Genomic DNA, 27,150 nt, shown 5'->3' on the forward strand with positions numbered 1-27,150 from the left:
ATTGAAGATGGGAATGGAAGAAGTGAGTTACAAATGCGTGGGTGTTGAGTTAGCAATTAATTCAATTAAACCCCATGCCTGAACTGTCAGAGCTGCATCATGTTTTGCTTCAAATACAATACCTATCTTGTGGATACCTCCTACAGGCTACGAGGGAAAGGGGATACTCTCACTTTTGCCAGGCCCAAAACATCCCTTCCCAAATGAAGATAAAGAAAAATTTAAATAGTACGCACTAGAGTCTTCCCTGAGTGACTAGCACTAGTGCTCAGATATTATGAGACAATTCACACATGATCACGGATTAACTGTGACTGTCGCAGGAACCAACGTGTGTGTCCATAGGAGCTTCTGTTCAAGAAACTGAAACGTCTTCAGACTAAGAGATTACAGCTAGATGAATGAATGAATAAATACACAAATGGATAAGATGCCTTAACCCAAATAAATGACTATCCCTCTGGGAATTTCTGGTGGGTATTTCAGGAGAAACCAAGCCTATGATCACTCTTCACGTCGCACCAAGTGTGTGCTCATCCAAGCACTTAGCCATTTCTTCATGGAATCAAAATGAACATGTTCAAGACACCACACTGTACACATGTGCTGTTTCTACACTTACCGATGCTTTTGCTTCTAGCTTTAAGGACATGCTATATTTACAGGTGGCTGATTTTCATAAGGACGCCTTCATCTTTTCCCAAATTCTCTCAGATGTTTACTTTACATATAGATAAATACGACAACTCCAAATAGGAGTAAAACAGAACAAAACATTGTTTTTAATGTCAGGTTATAGGGAATTTAGAAATAAGATTGGTCTCAATACGGGCATCGCTTTTCCGGCATCGAGTAGAATGGGAACTTCGCAGAGCACTATCTTCATTCATCCTTCTAAGGGACTTTATTTATATCTTCCTCGCTACAGACAGCACTCATATTTACTTTATTAAAACTTCTATAAACTCTTTCTTTTTCATCTGCTTAGAAAATTAAGGAAAATTTATTAGTTGATTCTATGTAAATTGCTTTAGTTCAGTTTTCATTGAGGATAAATTTGTTTTGAATACCTGTTATGACAATTATATACAGCTACACTTTCAACCCTAATGCATTTTTTTGGCGGTATGTGGGCCTCTCACTGTTGTGGCCTCTCCCGTTTAGGAGCACAGGCTCCGGACACGCAGGCTCAGCGGCCATGGCTCACGGGCCCAGCCGCGCCGCGGCATGTGGGATCTTCCCGCGCCGGGGCACGAACCCATGTCCCCTGCATCGGCAGGCGGACTCTCAACCACCGCGCCACCAGGGAAGCCCCCTAATGCATTTTTAATAACTTCCTTCAGCAGCTAGTGATTTGAATTTCAAATTTCTTTCTACCGAGAAGTAAAAAAAAATGTATATACCATTTTATAGCAGTTTCATGTAAAAAACTGATTTATGCAGCAAGATCTCTCTCACAGTAAACATATCAAATGTCTAAATGAGATCAGGAATACTCATAAGCTTTATAATATGTACATTTCAGATAGAGTATAGCATTAAGTTAAAGTTGGTAAAAAAAATAATTGTATCCTTAGATTATTTTGCAGAAGTCCCTCACTTAGGTTGGAAACATTGTGTTCATTTGATTGATTATTTTAATTTATTGCTGTTGAGCACTACAGCAGATTTTAGGGCATATCAAAATAACCGACCAATCAGAAGTTTAAAGTGTTTAAACATTAACAAATAGGACAATTTGGGAAATCCATAATGGTCTACCTCTTTAAGCCATCTTGAAAATGAAGTATTTTTTTTTTTTCCAATTCTGGAGATCCAATATTTGGACTGAGCATTAATTCTTCAAGGGAAAACAAAAATTTTAAATATGCCAGCCTTTTTCATAAAGAGATCTTTCTTTATTGACCTGGTCATTAGAGGGAACTATGAGAAATTTAGAGCTTTGCCATGTTCACATCTGAAAAAAAGGATTCATAATTCGATGAATGGAAAAAGCCATGGGAAGTGATAGTTCAGTCTTTGATTTTGAAGAAGCGAAAGTATACTTCAGGATAAAAATGTCACGAACATCTGTGATTGTTTTTATTGCCTTGATGGCTGGTTGTCCAGGCCTTGGACAAATTAACCCCATCTGATCCCTGGGGTGGCCTTCTGGACACTACTTACACCCACCCACCCTGTCATAGGGAAGGGAAGCCCCAGAGAAGAGCAGGACTCACACAGTCTCCAAAGTTCTGTCTTCTCTCTTCTTCAAACTCTTTGCAAATGTCAGTATTTTTAATAACTTTATGGTAAAATTAACAATTATCTCTTTAGAATTATTACATTTTTCAGCTAGGAATATATTTAAAGAGTCTTGATAATTACTATACATTTTATAAAATTTACTGGTTAGGATTTTCATGTTTATTCTACTAGCATTTCCTCATTTAAATGGGACTTTTCATAATTTTCTACCATTCCTTGAATTAGCTGGTGTTTTTCTCAGTCAAGTATCAACTTTTTGATTTGTAACTCTCGATAAATTTATAATTGAAATACCTGTGAAATATCTTGGATTTCACCATAAGGCTGGAACTAAGGTCAGTGTCTTTTATAGAAGACGGTTTTATTTTACACTGTTCAGGCTTTGACAGAGCAGTGTTGACATACATCCACCTTCACATTAATTCTGTTCAGCAGATTTCCTGGGCAGTTTCACTCCAAACTGGCTGTATTTCTTATTGTTTAATGAAATATATACGTGAATATACCATATATAAATACTTCAAACTCTAACATGCCAAGAATCACCTTTTTTTCACCCAGTCTCGATGAACAGCGCGACCATTCATCCCTCACCCAGTCCTGAAAAGATATCAAGTCTTATTCCTCTCTCTTCCATTTCCCCGATATCCAATCAGTTACTAAGTCTTCTTAATTCTACTTGACTGTACCTAGAAAATATCACCCAAATCTATCTCCTCTCCATTCACTTTACCCTTCTCCATTTAGGACTCTGTTGTCTACTATGCGGAAGTGGAAATAATTATACTATAATATTTAATTATATTGTTTTTCTGTATATAGTCTATTATCCCATCCATTTGATGTGATGTCATGCAAATTATTTTTTTCTGAATACATATTTGAAGATATGAAAAACCATGTAAAACCCTTCACAACTGCTCTATTGCTTACAGGATAGAGGTTAAACTCATGAGGAAGGTATTTATGACCCTTCACTTGCCTCACCCACTTCCTCTGTGCTTATTTTCCACCACTACAGCCTTCCTTTCAGAGTTTGCCAACACTAGATTCCTCAAAGTTTCTTCAACGCACCATGCAGTGTAACTTCAGTACTTGTAATCACCCTTCTTCTTCCTCATAGAACGCATCCCTTTCTATTATTTTGTTTTGTCAAAACAGAGTAATCTTAAGAAGCCCTTTGGGAAGTCCTGATTTCCAAAGGTAGACAAGTGTTCCCTTTTACTTTTATTACTGCACTTCATCATATTTCATTGTAGTTAGCTACTTATAACCTAGCTTTCTTGTATTGTAAAATCTTAAAACAATAATGATAATAACTCAACATTTTTTGACTGCTCTAAACAGTCTTTAAAAAGTTCACATGTAGTATCTTATTTACACCTCATAACAGTCTTGGAGGAGTAGGGCAATTACTGTCAGTATCGGAAAAATAAGAAGAGTATCTCATCTCTTCATCTTCTGAGCCTCAGTGTCTATCTAGTCACTAGATATCACAGTTTCAAAAAACTATATATTATATTATATTATATTATTATATTAAAATAGTATTTTCTGTGTTTTCTTGAATTGGGTTTGACAGTCATTTCCCAATATTCAGGGCAGGGCTCCTTTCCTTTGCAGCGGAGTAGAAATTACTCTGAGAGTCAAGATGCACCTGTATGTTACTTATGTCACCCAGTGAAAGCGAATATTTACATGGAAAGTTTTTTTTTTTCAGTACGCGGGCCTCTCACTGTTGTGGCCTCTCCCATTGCGGAGCACAGGCTCCGGACGTGCAGGCTCAGCGGCCATGGCTCGCGGGCCCAGCCGCTCCGCGGCACGTGGGATCCTCCCGGACCGGGGCACGAACCCGTGTCCCCTGCATCGGCAGGCGGACTCTCAACCACTGCACCACCAGGGAAGCCCACATGGAAAGTTTTTGCTTTAATTTGAGCAACATCAGAGTTGCCCAATGGTAATATAATTTGGATGGCTAAGTAGAACTTTATCACGTGTGAGTGATAAAGTGGCAGTATTGAATAATAGAAGAGATGATAAAAGAGAATTTGAATAATGCTAGCTGTGCATTCTAAGAAAATAAAGAAGCAAAAATCAGTGTCGTAAAGCTAGTTAAGAAGAAAAGTAGTGCGGTTGACACACATTTTGGTCTGAATGCCAAAGAGACATTTCAAATTTAACATATACAAAGTAAAAGCGTGTGATTTTTTTTTTTTTTTTTTACCCAAAGCCTATAATAAGACAGCCAGTGAAGCATTAGGCAAAACTTGCTAAAATAGTATCAAAATAAGAGAAGAAACCATTTACAAAACAACCGTAAAGATTTCTTATTACTGATGAATCATGACCAAATTATTCTTCCATATCAGCATTGGTCTAACTTCATGGTTTTAATTCACGATCACTGAGGAAAAAAATAAGATAAAATTCCTGAAAGGAAATTTAAATCACTAGGAAACAGAATTAGCCTCCCAACTGCTGGGAATAATAAGTTGCAAAGATAAAAACCTTTAATCTCCAAAACATTGCCATGAGAAAAGTAAATTTTTGCTGTCACACACACCGAATCTAGTTATTAAAGTGCTTTAGGAAGTTTCAAGTTACAGTCAGTGATATCTGTTTAGTTATTTATTAAAAGATGAACTATTCTTCTTCTCACTGCACTGCACCGGATCTTTCATGACTTACTATTCAAATACTGGACAGAGAGCTTACACACATAAAGTGTGTATGTTCTGAAAGTGTTAGTCATAGTTTTCTAACATTAATTTTTATTTAACCTACTTATATCTGCAGTCATTCTTTTCCTTCTTTTTTGTTAAAATGAATGCTCTCTGGTTCTGTTAAAGACCACACCCTATCATTATACACAAGAACCTTTTAATCATCACAGTTTCTGTCTACTAGATTGTGCCCTTTGGCATATAGGTGTGTTACAATACATGTCGTATTTAAAAAACATATCTGCTCTATATACTGGCTCAATTTTACAGTGAACATCTTGACAAAAATTGCCTGAGTAGCTATCCATTCCTTACACCTCAGTCTCATGTAAGCTACTTCAGGTGAAATAAGTCCCCGTGTTTCACTGAAATAGCTCTTGGCAAAGCCACCAAAGACCTCCATGTTCTCAATCCAATGGTCCCTTTTCTGTCACCTTTCTCAATCTCTCAAACTAGACACAGATGACCATTTGTTCACATTTTTTAGCACAGTTTTCTCTTAGTTTCCAATGGTTTACCCTTAATGTTATTTTTCTCATCTTACTGCCTGCTATTTTCAGATTTCTGTTCTGGCTCCTCCAGCTCTGCTAATCCTCTAAGTGCTGGAGTGTTATCTCCTTTTCTTCGTTCTTTCCCAAGGACATTTTATCCAGTGCTACAGAATAAAGTGCTATCAATATGCCAATGACAGTCAGATAAATAACTTTATCAGCGACATTTCCACCACCCCAGCCCACATTTGTTTATCTAATTGACTACTTGACATTTAGTTTGAATGCCTAATAGACATTTCAAATTTAACATATGCTAAGTGAAACCTTGTGATTTTTACTCAAAGCCTGCTCTTCCCTCTTTCCCATCTTCATGAACTGCGCCATCCTTATCGCTGTTGCTCAAATCCATGAGTCCTACCTTTCACTTACACTCAACATTTAATCCATAGGTACATCCTGTCCATCTTCACAAACTATATCCAAAATGTGTCCTTTGACTTCCAACTTCAATACTAACACATTTATTGGAGTTACCTCCACATCTAGGCTACACGACTAACGCCTAATATTTTCTAAACTAACCATACCCCAAGTAAGTAGTTATATGCTTAGCTATAAATTTTCCTTTGTTAATAACAACTAATTATATTTAATCTCGTTGTATGTCTACAGTACCATTCATTCCTTACAACAGCTCTCTGTGGTAGGCACTATTAAAATCTTATTCTGTCAGAGGCGAAAAATTAGGTACATAGAGGTTAACTAATTTATGCACTTTCACACAGCTGTTAAATATGGAAGCTGGATTCCAGAGCCTACAATCTTACCCACTGTGTAATGTGGTTAAGATTCTTTTTTATTCCAGCTTTATTACTGCCATGTCATTGACCCATAACATTGTGTAAATTTAAGGTGTACAACATAATGTTTGGACACACATATATTGTGAAATGATTACCACAGTAAGGTTAGTTAATATCTCCATCCTCATTGGTCAAAGGGTAAGATGAATAAGTTCTGAGGAGCTAATGTACAGCACGGTGAGTACAGTTAACAGTGCTGTATTATATACTTGAAAGTTGCTAAGAGAGTAGACTGTAAATGTTGTTACCACACAGACTCAAAAGGGGATAAGATTCTTGATCTTTCTCAACAGTCTGTTTTCCAGGATGATCTTTTTCCTTGTTAACTTTATTGAAGAATGATTTATACACGGTAAGTTACCACCATTTAAAGTGAACAACTGAATGAATTTTGACCATTGCATGTACCTTTTACACCACCACCACAATACGAATAAAGAGGGCTTCCATGACTCCCCTAAACGCCTTAGGTCCTTTTGCAGTCCAACCTTCCATCTATTCCTCCCTCAAAATAGGTAACCAAGGATATGATTTTTTTTCTATAAATAAGAACTTTGTTCCTACAAATACAAGGGTGAAATCATACAATATGTATTATTTTGGGTCTTCTGTCTTTCAGTCAGCATAATGATTCTGAGATTCATCTGTTATTATGTGTATCAGTAGGTCGTTCCTTTCAATCATTCAGTGGTTTTCCATTGACGGATGTACCACAATTAGTTTATTCATTCTCCTGTTTGGGTTGTTTCCACTTTTAGGCTATTTTGAATAAAGCTACTATGAACTTTTTCATACATATATTTATTTGGACATGGCTGTTCATTTGTGGGGAAGGGGGGTACATTTCTAGAAGTGGAATGGCTGGACAGATGTATGTTTGCTCTTTTAAAGAAACTGCCAACTGTTTTACAAAGTGCTTATAAAATTTTACATGTCCATCAGCAATATATGAGTTCTACAACTCTGGTTAGTTTCATTCTTTATAATTTTAGCCATTCTAATGGATGGATAGTGTTACTTTGAATTTAAATCTTGCAGATCACTGCTGATGTTGAGCATCTTTTCATGTTCTTGTTTGCTATTCATATATCTTATTTTGGAAAATATCTGTTCACATCTTTTGTTCAATCTAAAATACTGGGTTTTATTCCTATTATTGAGTTCTAAGAATTCTTTAAGTATACTGGATATGTGTTTCTGGTCAGAGAAATGTTTGCATGTGTTTTCCCAGACTTACCTGCCTTCTTATTTTGTTAGCTAGATCACTTGAAAAGAAAAAAAGTTTTACATTTCAATATAGCTCAATTTACCAATTTTTTCTTATGGTTTATACTTTTTGTGTGCTGAGAAATATTCGCTTATTACAAAGTGGAAAAGGTTTTCTTCTATACTTACTACGGGGAGTTTTATAGTTTTGGCGTTTAAATTTAGACCAACGATCTGCTCTGAGTTTATTATGTGTATAATGTGACGTAAGATCAATGTTCATTTATTTACATAGAGATATCTAGTTGTTCTAGCACCATTAGTTGGAAAAAGTTTCTTTTCCTATTGACTTGTCTTCATACCTTTGTCAAAATGCAACTGACCATATATGTATGCATTCATTTCTGACCTCTCTATTCCCTTCCATTGATCTATATAAATATCCTTTTGCTAAAATCATAATATCATGATTTCCGTCACTTTATAGTAAGTCTTGAAATCTCATAAATTTCCAAATTTGTTCTTCTTCATTAAAATTGCATTGACTAATATAGGTTATGCAAATATCCATATAGAATTAGCTTGTCAATACCTACAAGAAAATATTCCTGGAATTTTGATAAGAATTATGCTACATACCGATTTAGGAAGAATTGATATCCTAACAATATTGAACTGGTATCAATCTAAGAATATTTTATTTCTTGCCACTTATTTGGGTCCTCTTTAATTCTCTCAGCTATGTTCCATAGTTTTCAGTGTAGAGATTGCACATGTACTTTATAATTGTTGGCACTACTGTAAATTGAGTTCTTTTTTAAAAAATTAATTTATCAAGTGTTAACTGCAACTATTTAAAAATGCAAATGATCATAAAATGTCATTCACTAAATTCATTCATTAGTTCTGGTATTTGTTTTGAAGATGATCATGCATTTTCAACAAACGATTATGTCACTGAGCATAGAAACAGAGTTTTCTTTTTTTTTCTGTAGGTATTTGTTAGATGCTTTTTTTCTGATTAAGGAAGTTCATTCTGTCCTTGATGTTCTGAGAGTTTTAAATCATAAATGGATGTTTAATTTTGTCTTTATAAGCATACAGAAATGTCTTTCTGTATACATTTAAAGGATCCCATGATATATTTTCTCATTAATTCTACATTATTACATTGGTCGATTTTCAAATGTTAAAACAACCTTGCATTTCTATCATAAATCCTACTTGATCATATGTTATCATTTTAACATACTGTTGAATTAGATTTGCTAATATTTTGTTTAAATGTTCTGATTTGTAGGGATACTGATCAGTTACTTTCCCCTAGTGTCTTTGTCTACTTTTGGTTTTCAGATAATATCAGTCTGATAAAGTGAGTTGGAAAGGGTTTCCTCCTTTTTATATTTTCCTTAAGTATTTATGTGGATTAATTTTTTCCCTTTAAATACGTTGTAGTATTAACAAGTGAAATGATATGGACCTGAAGTTTTCTTGGTGGGAAAGTTTTGAACTAAAAGTTCAAAGATTTTATTAGGTCTTGAGCTATTGAACAAGACTGGGTAGTTTGTATCTTTCAAGGAGTTTGTCTATTTCATTTAAGTTGTCAAGTAGAATTTGTAGTGATAACCCCTTTACTCTTCCCAGTCTTTGAGTTTTTTTATTCTTTTTTTTCCTGATAAATTCGGTTAAGAGTTTATCAAGTGAGTGATTTTTTTCTAAAAGAAACAGCTATTGACTTTACAAAATTTCCTGATTGTTATTTTGGTTTCTGTTTCATTGATATTTTCTCCTACATTTATTGTTTCTTTCTAATGTAAGGACTCATAGCTATACATTTCCCTACACTCCCTGGTATGGCTATATTCCACGCATGCTGATATTTGTGTTTTTATTATCTTTGAGTTTAGAATATCTGCTAATAGCCTCTGTGACTACTACATTGCCTTGGAATTATTACCCCTTAGAATATGTTAATTACCCCAAATTCAGCATTTACTAGATAACATTGATTTCTAATTTAAATAATTTATGGTCAGAGAACACACTCTTTATGACCTCAACCCTTTGCAATTTACTAAGACTTGTTCATATTGAATCAAAATTACCTGCATATGTGTGTCTTTTCCTCTGGAATACAAGCCCTTTCAGGGCAAGGACTGTGCCTTGTGCATCTCCTCGTGCCCCCACTGAGGAGCCCAGTGCATCGTGTAAAGCAGACAGCTTACACTTATCTTTGTCTAAATTATTAACCCTTATAGGTGGTTATAATACTGCTTATAATGTTGCCATTTTGCAAGTAAAAGATGGCTGAATCATGAGTACACGGACTCTAGGTGTGCTGGCTAGAGCGCGTCCGGCCAGGGTACAGCACTGACCAGCAGGCAGGCGTTCTGACCAGGAATCCACAGAATATATACTATGCTCAGTCTTCCAAAATTTTACTCAAAAACTAAACGTTACAGACTTACATTTCACAACCTGGCAGTTTGTCATTAAGTCAGGCTTAAAATTATTGCCATGGTCACCATCATCATACAAAATATCAATATGACTTCAGGCTGCAAATAATTTTTCATATAGTTAGAACCTGCATCTCTGTGTTGGCTGTTATTTGATACTCTATCTTAAATAGTCTTCAAAAGAGACATGTAATATTGCAATTTTAAAATCCATGTCCTCATGAGAAAACCAAACTCCTATGAGCTTGTAAGTGGCTCAGCAGGAACTTGAACTTGGATTCTCTATTAGTAAATCTATATTAAAATATAGAATACCTCACAGAAAGTTAAAGAAATTCACATTTTAAACCTTATGATATAGGTTCAAATCTAATACAAAAGATTGCTAGTTATTTGTGTAATAGGATTGGTTAGCACATTACTGCTGAATAATCTATTTTTAATAGACTTTACCTTTTAGAGCAGTTTTATGTTCACAGCAATATTGAGCAGAAAGTACAGAGCTTTCCCTTATGCAACCTGCCCTCACAAATACATAGCCTCTCCCATTATCAAAATCCCCACCAGATGGTACGTTTGTTATAACTCATGAATCTACTTTGATACAACATAATCACCCGAAGTCCATATTTTACAGTAAGGTTCACTCTTGGTGTTTTACATTCTATGGCGTTGGACAGATTTATAATGACATACATCCACCATTATAGTATCATAAAGGGTAGTTCTACTGTCCTAAAAATCTTCGGTCCTACGCCTGTTTATCCCTCCCACCCCCTCATCCCTGGCAAGCACTCTATTTTTAATAAAAGAAGAAATTAGCACTATACATCACATAAATTCCACAGACTCATTACATTATTCAGGGTAACTTACTCTATGTTACCACCAGTGAAGAATTAGAGTCTTTCCTGAGCTTATGTGGGCATTCTATCTAAAAAGCAATGGTGTTTCACAATTCTGCATTCTGATCATGAATCCTCCACATTACTATCAAATACTTAACTCTTTTTTGACATTATCACCAGAGATAACTTTCAGCAGCACATTTAGCATCATTCTAGGGCAATTTCTTACATACTTTTAATTCTTAGGAAATTGATATTTCAGTCATAGGATTTATGTCACATCTCTACACATCAGCATACACGATGATCGTTCTTGTTAAGCTGTAAAGAGCAAATGCTTTGTACATTAACGGTGTCATTAACACTGCTAACACCAGCCTCAAAAGTTTTATCTCCTAAACATTGCCCACGGTTTAAATCAAAGTACAAATGCACAATTAACCTGAAAAGTGGGAAAGTGCCTACTCAGCACCTTGGGAAATGATCTGGTTATGAGTCATCTCATTTTGCAAAGTAGCAATAAAAATGAGTCTTTCATTTTGCAGAGGCACCACTGGCATTTATAGCAGATGATTAAAATAAAGGAGAAAAACAACTTTTGCATTTTATCAGTGCAGGGACATTTTATCCTGGCCATGCATTTTTGCCTCTGCAGATTTCATCTATCAGAAGAAATGTCTCCACAGTTGTTGCCAAGGGTACAGTTATGCCCGAGATTCCAAAGACCGTGACTTACCTTATGAAAGTTTCTGAAATATGCTGCCTTTTCATCTGGAAATTTTTCTAGCCTTCTGGGTCCTTTACTAGACGCCTTCTTAAAAACCAACCAGCAACGCCTGAAAATCTGAAAGTAAATAAAGGAATCCCATTATGTCTTTGGTACATGAGTTTAGTAGCATCAGGGGTTTATCTATTCAACTAATCCAGGGGGAATAAATTGTTTCACATGCACTTATCTTACATAGAGAAAAAAATGTGGGAAGTCAGAGGCATGTTTTTCTTAAAAATTATAGCAAATTTTAAAAACAGTATTAAATATAAACTTAAATTTTATATGAAAAGATTTTATGCTATGACATTTTCAGTGCACTGGCTTCAATCCTCTTTAAACTAACTAAATCATCTGGGTATCAACACCATATAAAATATTTATTCTCACCATCCTGGTGACAAACAATTCTGTTTTCCATGATAATGAAGTAGCAATTTACTAAGATGAAGCACTTTCATAATGTTCAATATTCTATCTTTGGAAAACCATCACATTTAAAAATTAACTTACAGTGTTAATTATAAAAAATGCTCACATACTACTTAGAAAATGAAACAGATATGTTTTTATAATGGACACATCTGTCATGCCCTTGTATGCTTTTATAGCAACTATTTACTAAACGCTTATTATGTGCAATACATTTTAGAATTTATAGACACATTTAATCCTCATACCTACTGTATGAGTCAGGTTGTCTTCATTTTATGATAAAGATAGTAAGACAGTAAGAGTGTCAGCATTTGAACACACATCTGTCTGAACACACATCTCTTCAGCTTTGTTTTTTAAAAAAAGCAGGGCTATATATTACACAAACACAGGCCCTCTTTCTGGACTCTGCCTGATTTTACAGGACTAATTCATGTTGGCTCTTACACTGTCACCTGATGCCCACCTTATCACCCTCCATCCACAGGTATGTTTAAGTCAAATCAATAAAATGAGACTTTTTGTCAATAACTAAAGAGGTCTAGAGATGCAAATTTAATATTTCAAACTTTTATAGAAATGCATATTTTTGCTGGGGTTTACATTCTCTATAGCCAGAAACAAAGATCACTGTATTTCTGTTCTATTTCTTTTTTTCTTTTTCTTTTTTTCTTTTTAAAATTTATTTTTAAACATCTTTATTGGAGTATAATTGCTTCACAATGTGTGTTAGTTTCTGCTTTATAAAAAAGTTAATCAGCTATACATATACACACATCCCCATATCTCCTCCCTCATGGGTAACCCTCCCACCCTCCCTATCCCACCCCTCCAGGTGGTCACAAAGCACGGAGCTGATCTCCCTGTGCTATGCGGCTGCTTCCCACTAGCTAGCTATTTTATATTTGGTAGTGTATATAAGTCCATGCCACTCTCTCACTTTGTTCTAGCTTACCCTTCCCCCTCCCCGTGTCAAATCCATTCCCTACATCTGCATCTTTATTCCTGTCCTGCTCCTAGGTCCTTCATTTTTTTTTTCTTTAGATTCCATATATATGTGTTAGCATACGGTATTTGTTTTTCTCTTTCTGACTTACTTCACTCTGTATGACAGACTCTAGGTCCATCCACCTCACTACAAATAACTCAATTTCATTTCTTTATATGGCTGGGTAATATTCCATTGTATATATGTGCCACATCTTCTTTATCCATTCATCTGTCAATGGACACTTAGGTTGCTTCCATGAACTACCTACTGTAAATACAGCTGCAATGAACATTGCAGTACATGACTCTTTTTGAATTATGGTTTTCTCAGTGTATATGCCCAGTAGTGGGATTCCTAGGTAATACGGTAGTTCTATTTTTAGTTTTTAAAGGAACTTTCATACTCTTCTCCATAGTGGCTGTATCAATTTACATTCCCACCAACAGTGCAAGGGGGTTCCCTTTTCTCCACCCCCTCTCTAGCATTCATTGTTTGTAGATTTTTTGATGATGGACATTCTGACTGGTGTGAGGTGATACCTCATTGTGGTTTTCATTTGCATTTCTCTAATGATTAGTGATTTTGAGCATCCTTTCATGTCTTTGTTGGCAATCTGTATATCTCCTTTGGAGAAATGTCTATTTAGGTCTTCTCCCCATTTTTGGATTGGGTTGTTTGTTTTTTTGATATTGAGCTGCATGAGCTGCTTGTAAATTTTGGAGATTAATCCCTTGGCAGTTGCTTCATTTGCAAATATGTTCTTCCATTCTGCGGGTTGTCTTTTCGTCTTGTTTATGGTTTCCTTTGCTGTGCAAAAGGTTTTAAGTTTCATTAGGTCCCATTTGTTTATTTTTAATTTCCATTTCTCTAAGTGGTGGCTCAAAAAGGATCTTGCTGTGATTTAAGTCATGGAGTGTTCTGCCTTCTTCTTCCTCTAAGAGTTTTATAGTCTGGTCTTACATTTAGGTCTTTAATCCACTTTGAGTTTATTTTTGTGTATGGTGTTATGGAGTGTTCTAATTTCATTCTTTTACATGTCTAATTTTCCCAGCACCACTTATTGAAAAGGCTGTCTTTTCTCCATTGTATATTCTTGCCTCCTTTGTCACAGATTAGTTGACCATAGGTGCGTGGGTTCATCTCTGGGTTTTGGGTTGTAGTGTTTACATTGTCATTTGTTTCTAGGTATTTTTTGATTTTCTCTTTGATTTCTTCAGTGATCTCTTGGTTATTTAGTACTGTATTGTTTAGCCCCCATGTGTTTGTAATTTTTACAGATTTTTTCCTGTAATTGATATCTAGTCTCATAGCATTGTGGTTGAAAAAGATACTTGATATTATTTCAGTCTTCTTAAATTTACCAAGGCTTGATTTGTGATCCAAGATATGATCTATCCTGGAGAATGTTCCAAGAGTACTTGAAAAGAATGTGTATTCTGTTGTTTTTGGATGTAATCTCCTATAAATATCAATTAAGTCCATCTTGTTTAATCATTTAAAGCTTGTGTTTCTTTATTTTCATTTTGGATGAACTGTCCATTGGTGAAAGTAGGGTGATAAAGTCCTCTACTATGATTGTGTTACTGTCAATTTCCCCCTTTATGGTTGTTAGCATTTGGCTTATGTATTGAGGTGCTCCTATGTTGGGATCATAAATATTTACAATTGTAATATCTTCTTGGATTGATCCCTTGATCATTAGGTAGTGTCCTTCTTTGTCTCTTGTAATAATCTTCATTTTAAAGTCTATTTTGTCTGATATGAGAATTGCTACTCCAGCTTCCTTTTGATTTCCATTTGCATGGAATATTGTTTTCCATCCTCTCACTTTCAGCCTGTATGTGTCCTTAGGTCTGAAGTGGGTCTCTTGTAGACAGCATACATATGGGTCTTGTTTTTGTATCCATTCAGCCAGTCTATGTTGGAGCATTTAATCCACTTACATTTAAGGTAATTATTGATATGTATGTTCCTATTACCATTTTCTTAATTGTTTTGGGTTTGTTTTTGTAGGTCTTTTCCTTCTCTTGTGTTTCCCGCCTAGAGAAGTTCCTTTAGCATTTGCTGTAGAGCTGGTTTGTTGGTGCTGAATTCTCTCAGCTTTTGCTTGTCTGTAAAGGTTTTAATTTCTCCGTCAAGTCTGAATGAGATCCTTGCTGGGTAGAGTAATCTTGATTGTAGGTTTTTCCCTTTCATGACTTTAAATATGTCCTGCCACTCCCTTCTGACTTGCAGAGTTTCTGCTGAAAGATCAGCTGCTTACCTTATGGGGAGTCCCTTGTGTGTTATTTGTTGTTTCTCCCTTGTCGCTTTCAATATTTTATTTTTTCTTTGTATTTAATTTTTGATAGTTTGATTAATATGTGTCTTGGAGTGTTTCTCCTTGGATTTATCTTGTATGGGACTCTCTGTGCTTCCTGGACTTGATTGACTATTTCCTTTCCCATATTAGGGAAGTTTTCAAATCTAATCTCTTCAAATATTTTCTCAGTCCCTTTCTTTTTCTCTTCCTCTTCTGGGACCCTTATATTTCGAATGTTGGTGCATTTAATGTTGTCCCAGAGGTCTCTGAGACTGTCCTCAATTCTTTTCATTCTTTTTTCTATATTCTGCTCTGCAGTAGTTATTTCCACTATTTTATCTTCCAGGTCACTTATCCGTTCTTCTGCCTAAGTTATTCTGCTATTGATTCCTTCTAGAGTATTTTTAATTTCATTTATTGTGTTGTTCATTGTTTGTTTGCTCTTTAGTTCTTCTAGGTCCTTGTTAAACGTTTCTTGTATTTTCTCCATTCTATTTCCAAGATTTTGGATCACTTTTACTATCATTACTCTGAATTGTTTTTCAGGTAGACTGCCTATTTCCTCTTCATTTGTTTGGTCTGGTGGGTTTTTACCTTGCTCCTTCATCTGCTTTGTGTTTCTCTGTCTTCTCATTTTGTTTAACTTACTGTGTTTGGGGTCTCCTTTTCTCAGGCTGCAGGTTTGTAGTTCCCATTGTTTTTCGTGTCTGCCCTCAGTGCCTAAGGTTGGTTCATTGTGTTGTGTAAGCTTCCTGGTGGAGGGTAGTGGTGCCTGTGTTCTGGTGGATGAGGCTGGATCTTGTCTTTGTGGTGGGCAGAGCCGCATCCGGTGGTATGTTTTGGGGTGTCTGTGACCTTATTATGATTTTAGGCAGCCTCTCTGCTACTGGGTGGGGTTATGTTCCTATCTTGCTAGTTGTTTGGCAGGGGGTGTTCAGCCCTGAAGCTTGCTGGTCACTGAGTGGAGGTGGCTCTTAGAGTTGAGATGGAGATCTCTTGGAGAGCTTCCACCATTTGATATTACATGGAGCCGGGAGGTCTCCGGTGGACCAATGTCCTGAACTTGGCTCTCCCACCTCAGAGGCACTGGCCTAACACCTGGCTGGAGCACCAAGGCCCTGTCAGCCACAAGGCTCAGAAGTAAAGGGAGAAAGAAAGAAAGAAAGAAGTAAAATAAAATATTTATTAATATAAAAAGTAAAAAGAAAATTGAAAATAAAAAAAATTATAAAGTAATAAAAAAGAGAAACCAAGAAGAGAGCAACCAACCAAAAAAAAAAAAAATCCACCAATGACAATAAGCACTAAAAACTACCCTAAAAAACAAAAAAAGGACAGACAGAACCCCAGGAGAAATGGTAAAAGCAAAGCTATACAGACAAAATCACACAAAGTCCACTGCCTCAATTTTCGGATGATTCGTTGTCTATTCAAGTATTCCACAGATGTAGGGTACATCAAGTTGATTGTGGAGATTTAATCCACTGCTTCTGAGGATGCTGGGAGAGATGTCCCTTTCTCTTCTTTCTTCGCACAGCTCCTGGGGTTCAGCTTTGGATTTAGCCCCACCTCTGCATGTAGGTTGCTGAGGGCATCTGTTCTTCACTCTTTTGGGAAGTCTGAGGTTGTCTGCAAGTGTTCAGTAGGTGTTCTGTAGGAGTTGTTCCACATGTAGATGTATTTCTGATGTATTTGTGGGGAGGAAGGTGATTTCCATGTCTTACTTCTCTGCTATCTTGAAGGTCTCTTTTCTGTTCTATTTCTTTATTTATACTGCAAAGTTTATTTATACTTTTTTTTAACTAATATAGGCCAGATACTATAATTCCTCTGGAGTGTGCATTGTCTATTATTCACTAGAAGACAGCATTTCTCCTGTTCAAAGGCACTCAGAACAATCACAGGGAGACCTCTCATCATAAAAGCAGAATAAACAGAATAACAGTACAAACACACAATTTCATATTACTCTTGCTATGTTTCCTAGCTCCATACTAGTAGCTTTGAAAAGCACATGAAGGACAGCCCTGAGCTTTCAGCACACATGGATATACCTCTCTTTCTCTACCCAGGTGGAGACCCATCTCCTCTGTCACAAGATTTCTAACCACAGCCCTGGACATATGGAGTTAAGACTACTCCTTCATATCTCCTGGTGTTCTCTCCACACATTTGTGTTCCACACACTGTTTATTTTTTGACCCCTTACTGATCTCTACCCTCAAGGTAAAACAACCTAAAAAAGGTAGCATAAATATTGATAATAATATGATATCAGCATATTGTTAGTTGGATTCCTCACCCCCAATGTGATGGTATTTGGAGATGGGGCTTTGGGAGGTAATTAGGGTTAGATGAAGTCATGAGGGTGGGGCCCTCAGGATGGAATTAGTGTCCTTATAAGAAAAGACACCAGAGAGCCTGACCTCTCTCCATGCTCTCACAGAAAAAGAGGTCATGTGGACATGCAGTGAGATGCTGGTCGTCTGCAAGCTGGGAAGAGGGCTCTCGCCAGAACCTGACCATGCTGGCCCTTGATCTTAGAGTTGTAACCCCCAGAACTGTGAGAAAATAAATGTCTGTTTTCCAAGCCACTCAGCCTATGGCATTGTGTTATGGCAGCCCATGCTAAGAGAGATACTTTTTTAGATTTTGTTTTTATTAGCAGAGTAGTAGTATTAACAGTAATACTGTGGAAGTGAAAAATAGTTACATGAATCTGAGTAGAAATGTGAGAGATCCAAAGCAGATACATAAACATATCATTTGCAAAGTATACAGATTATTAATATTTATCTCCTGATTATTTATTAGTGGATTCAGAATTCTATTTGAGGTAGGAAGACCCTCTTTGAATGGATTTGAGTCCCCAAATCCTGGTAATATAGTTTCTGTTCTTTCCTACAGAAGAATGCTTTTCCCTGTACCCTGTGCACTTTATTGCTCAGGAACCATGGTGATATTCAATGAAGCCATGTAATATTCATGGAAATACACAAACATACTCCCTGACTGCACTGTCTCAGCTTGTGTGACAACATTATTTTTTACTAAATAGTGAGATAAACATGAGTCAGAAAGCAAAAGTGTTTCCATTTAGGCACTTGATATTGCTATAGAATAAACCTGATAACGGATAATAAGGAAAAATAGACTTGGTATTTCTGATAGCATCTTATCTCTTTGCTATTACATTAACAGAGGCAACCACATATAGATAAAACGGATTGTTAAAGATTTGATGTAACAGGCTGTTTACCAAGCCAAGGCCCTTACGTTACTATTTTCTTGTTCTGGGATAATTTTAGATTTATAAAACACTGGCAAAAATGGTGCAGAGATTTCCCAAAAAGATTTTACCCAGCTTCTCCTAATATTAACATCCTAAATAAACATGATACATTTTTCAAAACTAAGACAACATTAGTAAAATACTATCATCTAAACTACAGATTCTATTCAGAAATCACCAGTTTTTCCCACCGATGTCCTCTTCTGTTTTGGGATCCAATCCAGGTCACCACTGCTGCATTCAGTGGTCCTGTCTCCTTATGTCCTCTGATCTTTGACAGTTTCTCAGTCTTTTTTGCTTTTCATGACCTCGACAGTTTTGCAGACTACTGGCCAGGTATTTTGCACAAAGTTCCTCAATTTCTGTTTCAATTAAATTATTTTTGATATTTCAAAAGTCTAATAAAATCTCATAATACAGTTATTAAAACAAAATCATTTATTGAGAAAAATAGTATGAATTATCATGACTGTGGACTAGTTATATTTTGATGTCTAGTTGAATTTTTTAACTTAATTATTTAATAAATGCTGAAAAATGCAGAGGGTTTTGTTTTCCGCCTTGCTTTTTTTTTTTTTTTTTCCAAAATAGTTTGCTTTGTGATGGTAGTAAAAAGAGACCTGGTGCAGAGAATTTGGAAGTGCCTTTCTCTGTCAATGTAAAGTCAAATTCAGCATGAGTCAGCAGTCTGAAAGCAACCTTCGTACCAGAAACATACAGTTAATAGGAGCACGAGGAAATCACCTCCCTTTTACTCTTTATCAAGTGGGATTTTAATAGTGTTAGTCTGCTTTAGGCCCTGGAACTGATGCCTTATATGAGTATGTTGGAGAATTCTGGAGATGAGCAGCAAAAATGACCACTTGAGACCAGGAAATCACTCTTTTGAGTAGAAAAAATAAAGGAATAGGTTTTATTTTGCTTATAACTGAAAGATACAAATTTTTTGAGTGCCTAAAAGAGAGCCACACCAATTAAATCAAGTATTTTTAATTAGGTATTTTTACTAATTTAATTTAAATTAGGTATTTTTACTTTTGTTCCAAGAGACAGGACATAAATCAGTGCCCTTCTTTAGCAGTGTGTGGGAGGAGAGGGTGCAGTCTCTTCAGACACTGCTTGGCTCTTCAAGGGCATCTGAAGATGCAGGGACCATTTGGCTGGTTAGCAACGGAACTTATAGGTTGCAGGAAGATTCACCTTCTCCCAAGTCCTGTCCCTTCTCGGATGACATGCCTGCCTGTCCCATCACTGTTCAAGATGCTGTTTCACTCTCTCCTGAGGAAGTAACTGATTTCACCTTCTCATTCAAAGTTATCTCCTAAACATGCCAGTTGTCTCACCAAACAGGCTCCTGGGTACCCTTCAGATTTTCCTTCGAGAAAATTCCACGTTGTTGTCAGGACTACAGAAATCCCCAGGATGCACAGATGCTCCACACCTCAGTTTTACACTGCATTAGCCAGCCAGACCGATTGCCATAGTTAAATACCCTCTTGATTCCCTTCCATCTGATGAAAACCTTTTACCTCATAGCACTCCCTTTTCTTCAGTGTTTTCTCCTTTTCAAGGAGATTTTACACAAAGGGCATACTTTTTCCAGTTAAGACTCACTGTGATGTAGATGGTTTGATTTCTTTGCTTTAGTTCATAGCCATAATGACGTTATTTATCCAGCATCCATTCCCAAGATTTAACTTAACCAAAAGTCGGATTTAATGGGCCTGTTCCATCATAAGATGTTGACCTAATGAACTTTGTTCATGTAGGATTTTGGTTAAAAACTTGGAAGAATTTTTAATTACAGGAGTTGTCAAACCTGAGGATCCATTGCACTAAAAGGAGTCACAGAAACTTTGTTTCTAGAGATTTTAAAGAATATAGAAGACAGTGGCATATCTGGAGCATCTTATGTTTGTGTTCCCTTTTTTTTGTTAAGATTTTTTTTATGTGGACCATTTTTAAAGTCTTTATTGAATTTGTTACAATATTGCTTCTGTTTTATGTTTTGGGTTTTTGACCATGAGGCATGTGGGATCTTAGCTCCCTGACCAAGGATCAAATCCACACCCGCTGCATTGGAAGGTGAAGTCGTAACCACTGGACCACCAGGGAAGTCCCTGTGTTCCCTTCTGAAAGCAAGATACTGTATAAATGATAACTTGGGGTACAGGATTCAATTATTTTTAACTGTATATAAGATGAACATATCAAGACAACAAATAAATAAACACATAAGCAAAGACCATTCAGGAATGGTTATTGCAGGCTTATGCTATGAGTAAATTCAATTACTTAGTCTTGAGTCTTTCTTCTCTCATAAATTGTGTATGGTACTATTGAAAGACACTCTGTGTTTCTGTAAAAGGTGATTAATACACAGGATTAAGCTTAATGCACTGATGAATTTAGCTTTAGCTAACTTTTTCAATATAGATATGAACTTTCAATGCTGGCTTATATTTAATTGCTGTCAAATATATACCGATACCAGAATCACTCTTATCTATTCCATTTGTTCAAAAAATATTTGAGAGCTCTTTGTTCTGTGGATACAGTAGTAAAAAAAAGCAGATAAAAAAAAATAATAATAACAACAACAAAAAACAAACAAACTTTCTGTCCTTGTGGAAACAAAGTTCCTGTCTCTTGGAACATCCATTTCAATTGGGTAGACAGATGATGGCAAATAAATAAGTATATTTGTAAATAGCATTGTTTTTCAATGGTGTTAAGTGCTATGGAGGGATGGTGAGGGAAGGCTCACCCAGAAGCCTACATTTCAGTATTAGAGGAAGTGTTAGAATGAGTGGTGCAGACATCTAGGGAGAGTGCTTCAGTAAGACAAAATTGCAAGAGCAAATGCCCTGTTGAGGGAGCCTGCCTGAACTATTATTCCAAGAACTGCAAGGAGGCCAGTGTGGAGGGCAGTGAACCACAGTAGGGGTGGTAAAGAGATAAGAGAAGAAAGATATGGGAGAGCCAGGTCAGGAAGAATCTTGGCTTTAAGATGTCAATCAGATTCATCAACTCCTTCTCTAAGTTATGGTAGATGTCCTTAAGTAAACTGAAGTCTAAGAAAATTTAGGATTACAGATTAAACAAAAGTCTCAAATGAAATGAAATTTTAAAAATAGTAGTATAGGGTCAGGAATATTGGGTATTTCAGGTTGATTTCTTTTAAATGCTTAGATTTTTCAAGGCACATGTCATCTCTAAACTGTAAGACTTACAGCTGTCAGTTGCAATGTCTACAGTCCTGTGGCTTCTGTATGCCCAGAGAGTAGACTATTATGATCAAATATATCCACTACGGGTCCTCCTTTGTACACACCTGCAACTCTGGATATAGTTCACAGCCTGCTGAGTTCCCTGACATAAATCCAGTGGCTCTCTGATAAATGTAAAACCCAAAGAGTTTTTCTCCACCTGTGAATTGATTAGAAATACTTAAGAATACAAGAGCAATGAAAAGAGATGAGTCAGAGGCAACTTTAAAGATGTTATAAGGGGCACCAAGCAGCCCCCATTGTAAACAGGCAGAGAGTATATTTCTGGGGATGGAGGATGTAAATACATTTTCTTAAATATCCACAAGTCTAAATACATTTATTTTTATCTGTAACTTAATTTAGCAAAAAACTAACTAGTATCTCAAAAAATATAAGAAATCTTATCACTAATTCAAGGACTGTTTTTACTTCAGTGTTTAAAAAATACTTCTACTGGCCATTTCTGTTTTAGGTTATATAATCTGTGACTGAAAAAGCAGAGGTCATTAAGGATGAAACACAGTAGAGGCAGGCTATCATTTTATGTGTATATGGCTATCGATTTATATTTATATATAAATGCATTTGTCCTTATATCTATTTGACTTTTAAATTTCAGTTTATATACATATATAAATAATATACATAAATATGCATCTATCTCCGTATAAACACTGACCTATTTAAATATAAACCACAGAACCAAAAAATTAAAAACTTCTTTCCCTTCTCCTCAGACCACAATTTAATTAAAGTTCAATTTTAAAAGAGAAAGTTCTAACCAATTTTGTTAACTCAAGAGCTTTGCATCATTCACCACTATTTAATGCAAAATATAAATATTGCTATCCATTAACATTGAAAAAATGCTTAAAGCACAATATGTATATCTCATTTTTTCTCGTTTCATGGTTGGAAAGACCAAAATAAATGTGTTAATCTTTTCCGTTTCTATTATCTTGCTTTCTCTTTGTCTTAATAACCCAGAAAAACAATTGGAAATTCACAAAAGGCAAACAATGATTCCCCAAATCTCACCATTGCCAATTTTTGAGGAGGCCAAGTGTTTTTTGTTTTTCACCTGAATATATATAGTTCTCTCTACTGCATTTGTCTACCAGGCCATCAATGAAATACTGGGAAAGAATACAGACATGGTTTAGAGTCACAACCAGAAATGAAACACTTCACAGCAGCAACAAGTTTTAGGTTGAGAGTGTGAAATTGTCATCATTATCATGAGAATGAAAACCAGTTGTAGAGCAGACCTGCAGAGCAGTAACCCAAGCAGGTGGCAATTTTTAGAAACATCCACAGCACTGGAGGGATTCTTAGAATTACTCTCTTCCTGCTCCCTACTTTCAAAGAGCCCAACACTGACATGACACAAAACAAAATATCCTTTCTCTTTGCTCAAAATCTCCAGGAAAGAACCATGTCTTCTGGGTTTTACTTTCTCTAAAATCGGAGTAATCTTTGGCTCTATATCAACTTATGCTTTTGAAATTGACAATATTTTATTTGCATCAGTCAGTTGTAGAGGCATAACTCAATAATCACTGAAAACTGTATTCCCAGGTACAACCAGCATGTTTCTATTTTATGGACCCAGTTACTATAGGGTTCAGTAAGTGAAAGTCAAATGTCCAAATCAAAATATTTCCTCTTCGGTTTACTTCTCCTTCCAGGATTTTTATTTCCTCTTTTTAGTCACATAAGCTTCAAATCTTGGTGTCTTCATTAATTTTTGCCTTTACCCGAACCATCCAAAAATCTGTGAGCAAAATCCAAAAGTGAGATGCTCCTGTGATATATAAGAATGGAGAGCAGCCACATAGCACAGGAAGATCAGCTCGGTGCTTTGTGACCACCTAGAGGGGTGGGAGAGGAAGGGTAAGAGGGAAACGCAAGAAGAGGAGATATGGGGATATATTTATATGTATAGCTGATTCACTTTGTTACACAGCAGAAACTAACATCCCATTGTAAAGCAATTATACTCCAATAAAGATGTTTAAAAAAAAAAGAATGGGGAGAACTGGGGAATACACACACACACACACACACACACACACACACACCTAGGAAAGAAATAAAGAATAAAAACACAAATGGTAGAAAGCCTTAAAAATCAAAGACAGCTTTCATTTGATGTAGCAGAAAATGGAGTCAATGATCAGTTTTATTATGGGAGTGACATTATGGGAATAATATTTTTTAAATATTAGATCAGTAGTAGGGTTACTATAACTATGATAATAGAAAAATTTCATTAGGTGATTAGTACATTCATCCAAGAGAAGGAGATTACAACTCAGCCAATGTTGAGGGCAGCAGAGAGAGAGAAGATGAACCCAAGATGAAAAACATTACAGGAAAAATTTGAACTTCACAATAAACAATACAAGTGAAGAATTAAAGATATATCTAAGTTTTTATACCTAGATAACAAGGGAATGATGGCATTTATTCAACTGTCAGAAAACCTAAGAAATGAGTTTAGTTAGATATAGATATATAAACTAAACTAAATGAGTTTAGTTGAGATATATATACTGAGTTTAATATATTTAAACAATTGCATTACCAAAACTGCTCTTAACAAATTTATAAACTGCAGTCTTTCTGTAAAATGTTGCTTTCCAGACTACCTCAGAATAACTTCTTACCATTAAACTATGTCCTCTTTGGAAACCATTATTTTACTTCAGTTTCCGGATATAAATTTTCAGACTCATCCAATGTTGACTCAACACCTAGTGCTTTTTTGAATACCTAGTGCCTCTTTGAAACTGATAAGTACAGTATATTTAAAATATTGAATCAGAAAACACATTTCCAACTTCTGTTTCAAATTAGTATATCAACTTGACCTAAGTCTACATATGTGTTGAGTTGTCCTGAATAAAATGTTGAAACCTAAAATAGAATTATTCCATGCCTCTTGTAATCCACTGTTCTTTAAAAGTAATGATAATATTCAGATGTTGGTTTCAAATGAGGGACTTATACTAAGGTTTCAACTGACAACAGACATGAGTTTTCTGGTAATAAATGTGATTATAACTGATGTTACTGGTTTCATTTCAATTAGTCATAAACAGCTGCCAGATTTGGTAATGAACTTAAAGAATTATGAAAATGTCAATTATACATGGTTTTATAATGATCTTTGAGAAATTCCAGAACTTGTAGGGTCAGTAGTTACTAATCATTAAATTCTTTTTCGTATATGTACTGCATATGACATATTATCTTAAAGTTAATGTACATCCTTCCAATCAAAGACTTTAATATATCTACTATATCTTTATACCTTTATAAGCAATATTTATTACTGTTTTTATATTTCAAATTTTGCATAAATAGTATAAAACTTCATATATGAAACATTATAAAACCTAATTTTCACTTCCAATTATATGATAGAGCTTTATCCATGTTGATAGACTATATTTGTTTTTTGTCGTTTTTGCTGTTGATTTGCAGAAAAATTTAAATATATTTTACTTTTAAATCCCTTATCAGGTAAATGTATTGGAAATACCTTCCCCTATTTTGTAGTTTGACTTTCACTTTTTTATAATTTAACTTTTCATGCAGAAGTTTTTCACTTTAAGATAGTAAATTTGTCAGTTTTGCTTATATATTTATGACTTCTGTTCATTAAGAGAAATGCATAATCTATTTACATTTATGTGTTACTGATATATTTGAACTTTTTACCACCTCATATTTCTTTTATTCTTTTTAATGAACATATTTTACTGTTTTCCTACTTTGTGATGGATTTATAAAATTTCTTAGACTGTCTCACTTTTTTTTTTTTTTTTTTTTTGCTCAGTAGCCTTTGAAAACTTTTTTCATTCCACTCCATGAAAGTATTCATTTAGTTGACAAATACATTTAATCACCCATATATAACATCCCTCCCTTTCATTACTAACATCTAGCAAAATCCCACTTTAAGAAACACTGTTCTGGTAACCTCCCAGCTGATCTCCTGCTTTCACATTTGTTTTACTCCAACCCAACTTATTAACTATTACCATATTAAATGTCCTAAATCACAGCTCTGGCCACATATATCTTCAGACCAAAAAACAAATAAAAAAAGAACAACAAAAAACTTTCCAATGCATCACTATCACCCACTGCTTATAAAAGAAATTTCAAATTCTGAAGCTTGCTATTCAAGAACCCTCATGGGGCTTCCCTGGTGGCGCAGTGGTTGAGAGTCCGCCTGCCGATGCAGGGGACACGGGTTAGTGCCCCGGTCCGGGAAGATCCCACATGCCGCGGAGCGGCTGGGCCCGTGAGCCATGGCCGCTGAGCCTGCGCGTCCGGAGCCTGTGCTCCGCAACGGGAGGGGCCACAACAGTGAGAGGCCCGCGTACTGGAGAAAAAAAAAAAAAAAAAAGAACCCTCATGAACTAATCCCAAAGTCTTGTGAAACATTTGTCACTTCTCTCATTAAATTTTCTCCTTGACTTGCACTGCTTTCATTTCTTTTTTGCATCATATTCTTTACCTGAAATTCCCCTATTTTTCAATTCACATTCTTTAGAATCCTAGCTACCCTTTGAACCCAGACTTAAGTCTTAACTTCTCTCATGGAGTCTTCCTAGATCAAACCAGTCAAAACAAGCATCTCTTTACCATTTTCCTTTATCATTTGTTCTTTGCTGTCTTTTGACAGTTAATCTCCCTTATTAGATTATAGTCTCCTTCAGAGAAGCAGCCATGCCTTACATGTTGTTGTTTTCCTTCTCCATCCCTAAATTCACTCATAGCAAAGTGAATACTTAAAAACTGTTGGATGAATCAATCAATACCTTATAGGTATATAATCTTTTATAATTTCCAAGATGGGCACATACTCTTGGTCACATGTAGATCTAAATATCTGAACTGTATTAACACATTTCATTCACAAAACAACACTATTAGGCTTCATTATTACTGTATGTTACATAGGACAAAATTGAGGCACACAAAAAAGTTTTTTTTAAAGATAGTCACTGAGATATAGGAATCAAGCCCTGATAATCTAACTTCAGAGCTTGTATTTGTTATTATTACATTACCTCCTCATGCATTATGTCCTCTCAGTCTTAAATGAGCAAGATATTAATGTGTTGATTTTAAAACTGGGAAAACTTACATCAAGATAAGAAGAAAGTTTGGCTTGCTCCAAGGATGAAAGCCTGGGCCTAGGAAAAGAAGGATGCTAAAAACAAAGAAATTTT

At 35.6% G+C, this 27,150-nt stretch overlaps 1 protein-coding gene across 4 annotated transcripts in view; it reads right to left on the minus strand.

The window, feature by feature from the left end:
- Window positions 1-27,150, minus strand: part of DOK6 (docking protein 6) — a 407,473-nt gene that overhangs the window by 250,301 nt on the left and 130,022 nt on the right. For all 4 annotated transcript variants that reach the window (XM_059041423.2, XM_067014381.1, XM_067014382.1 and 1 more), the window contains exon 2: window positions 11,577-11,684. In XM_059041423.2, coding sequence (XP_058897406.1) covers window positions 11,577-11,684 — 108 coding nt within the window. The remainder of the gene's footprint in view (window positions 1-11,576; window positions 11,685-27,150) is intronic.

Source organism: Kogia breviceps, chromosome 15 (genome assembly GCF_026419965.1).
Source record: "Kogia breviceps isolate mKogBre1 chromosome 15, mKogBre1 haplotype 1, whole genome shotgun sequence".
NCBI lineage: Eukaryota > Metazoa > Chordata > Mammalia > Artiodactyla > Physeteridae > Kogia > Kogia breviceps.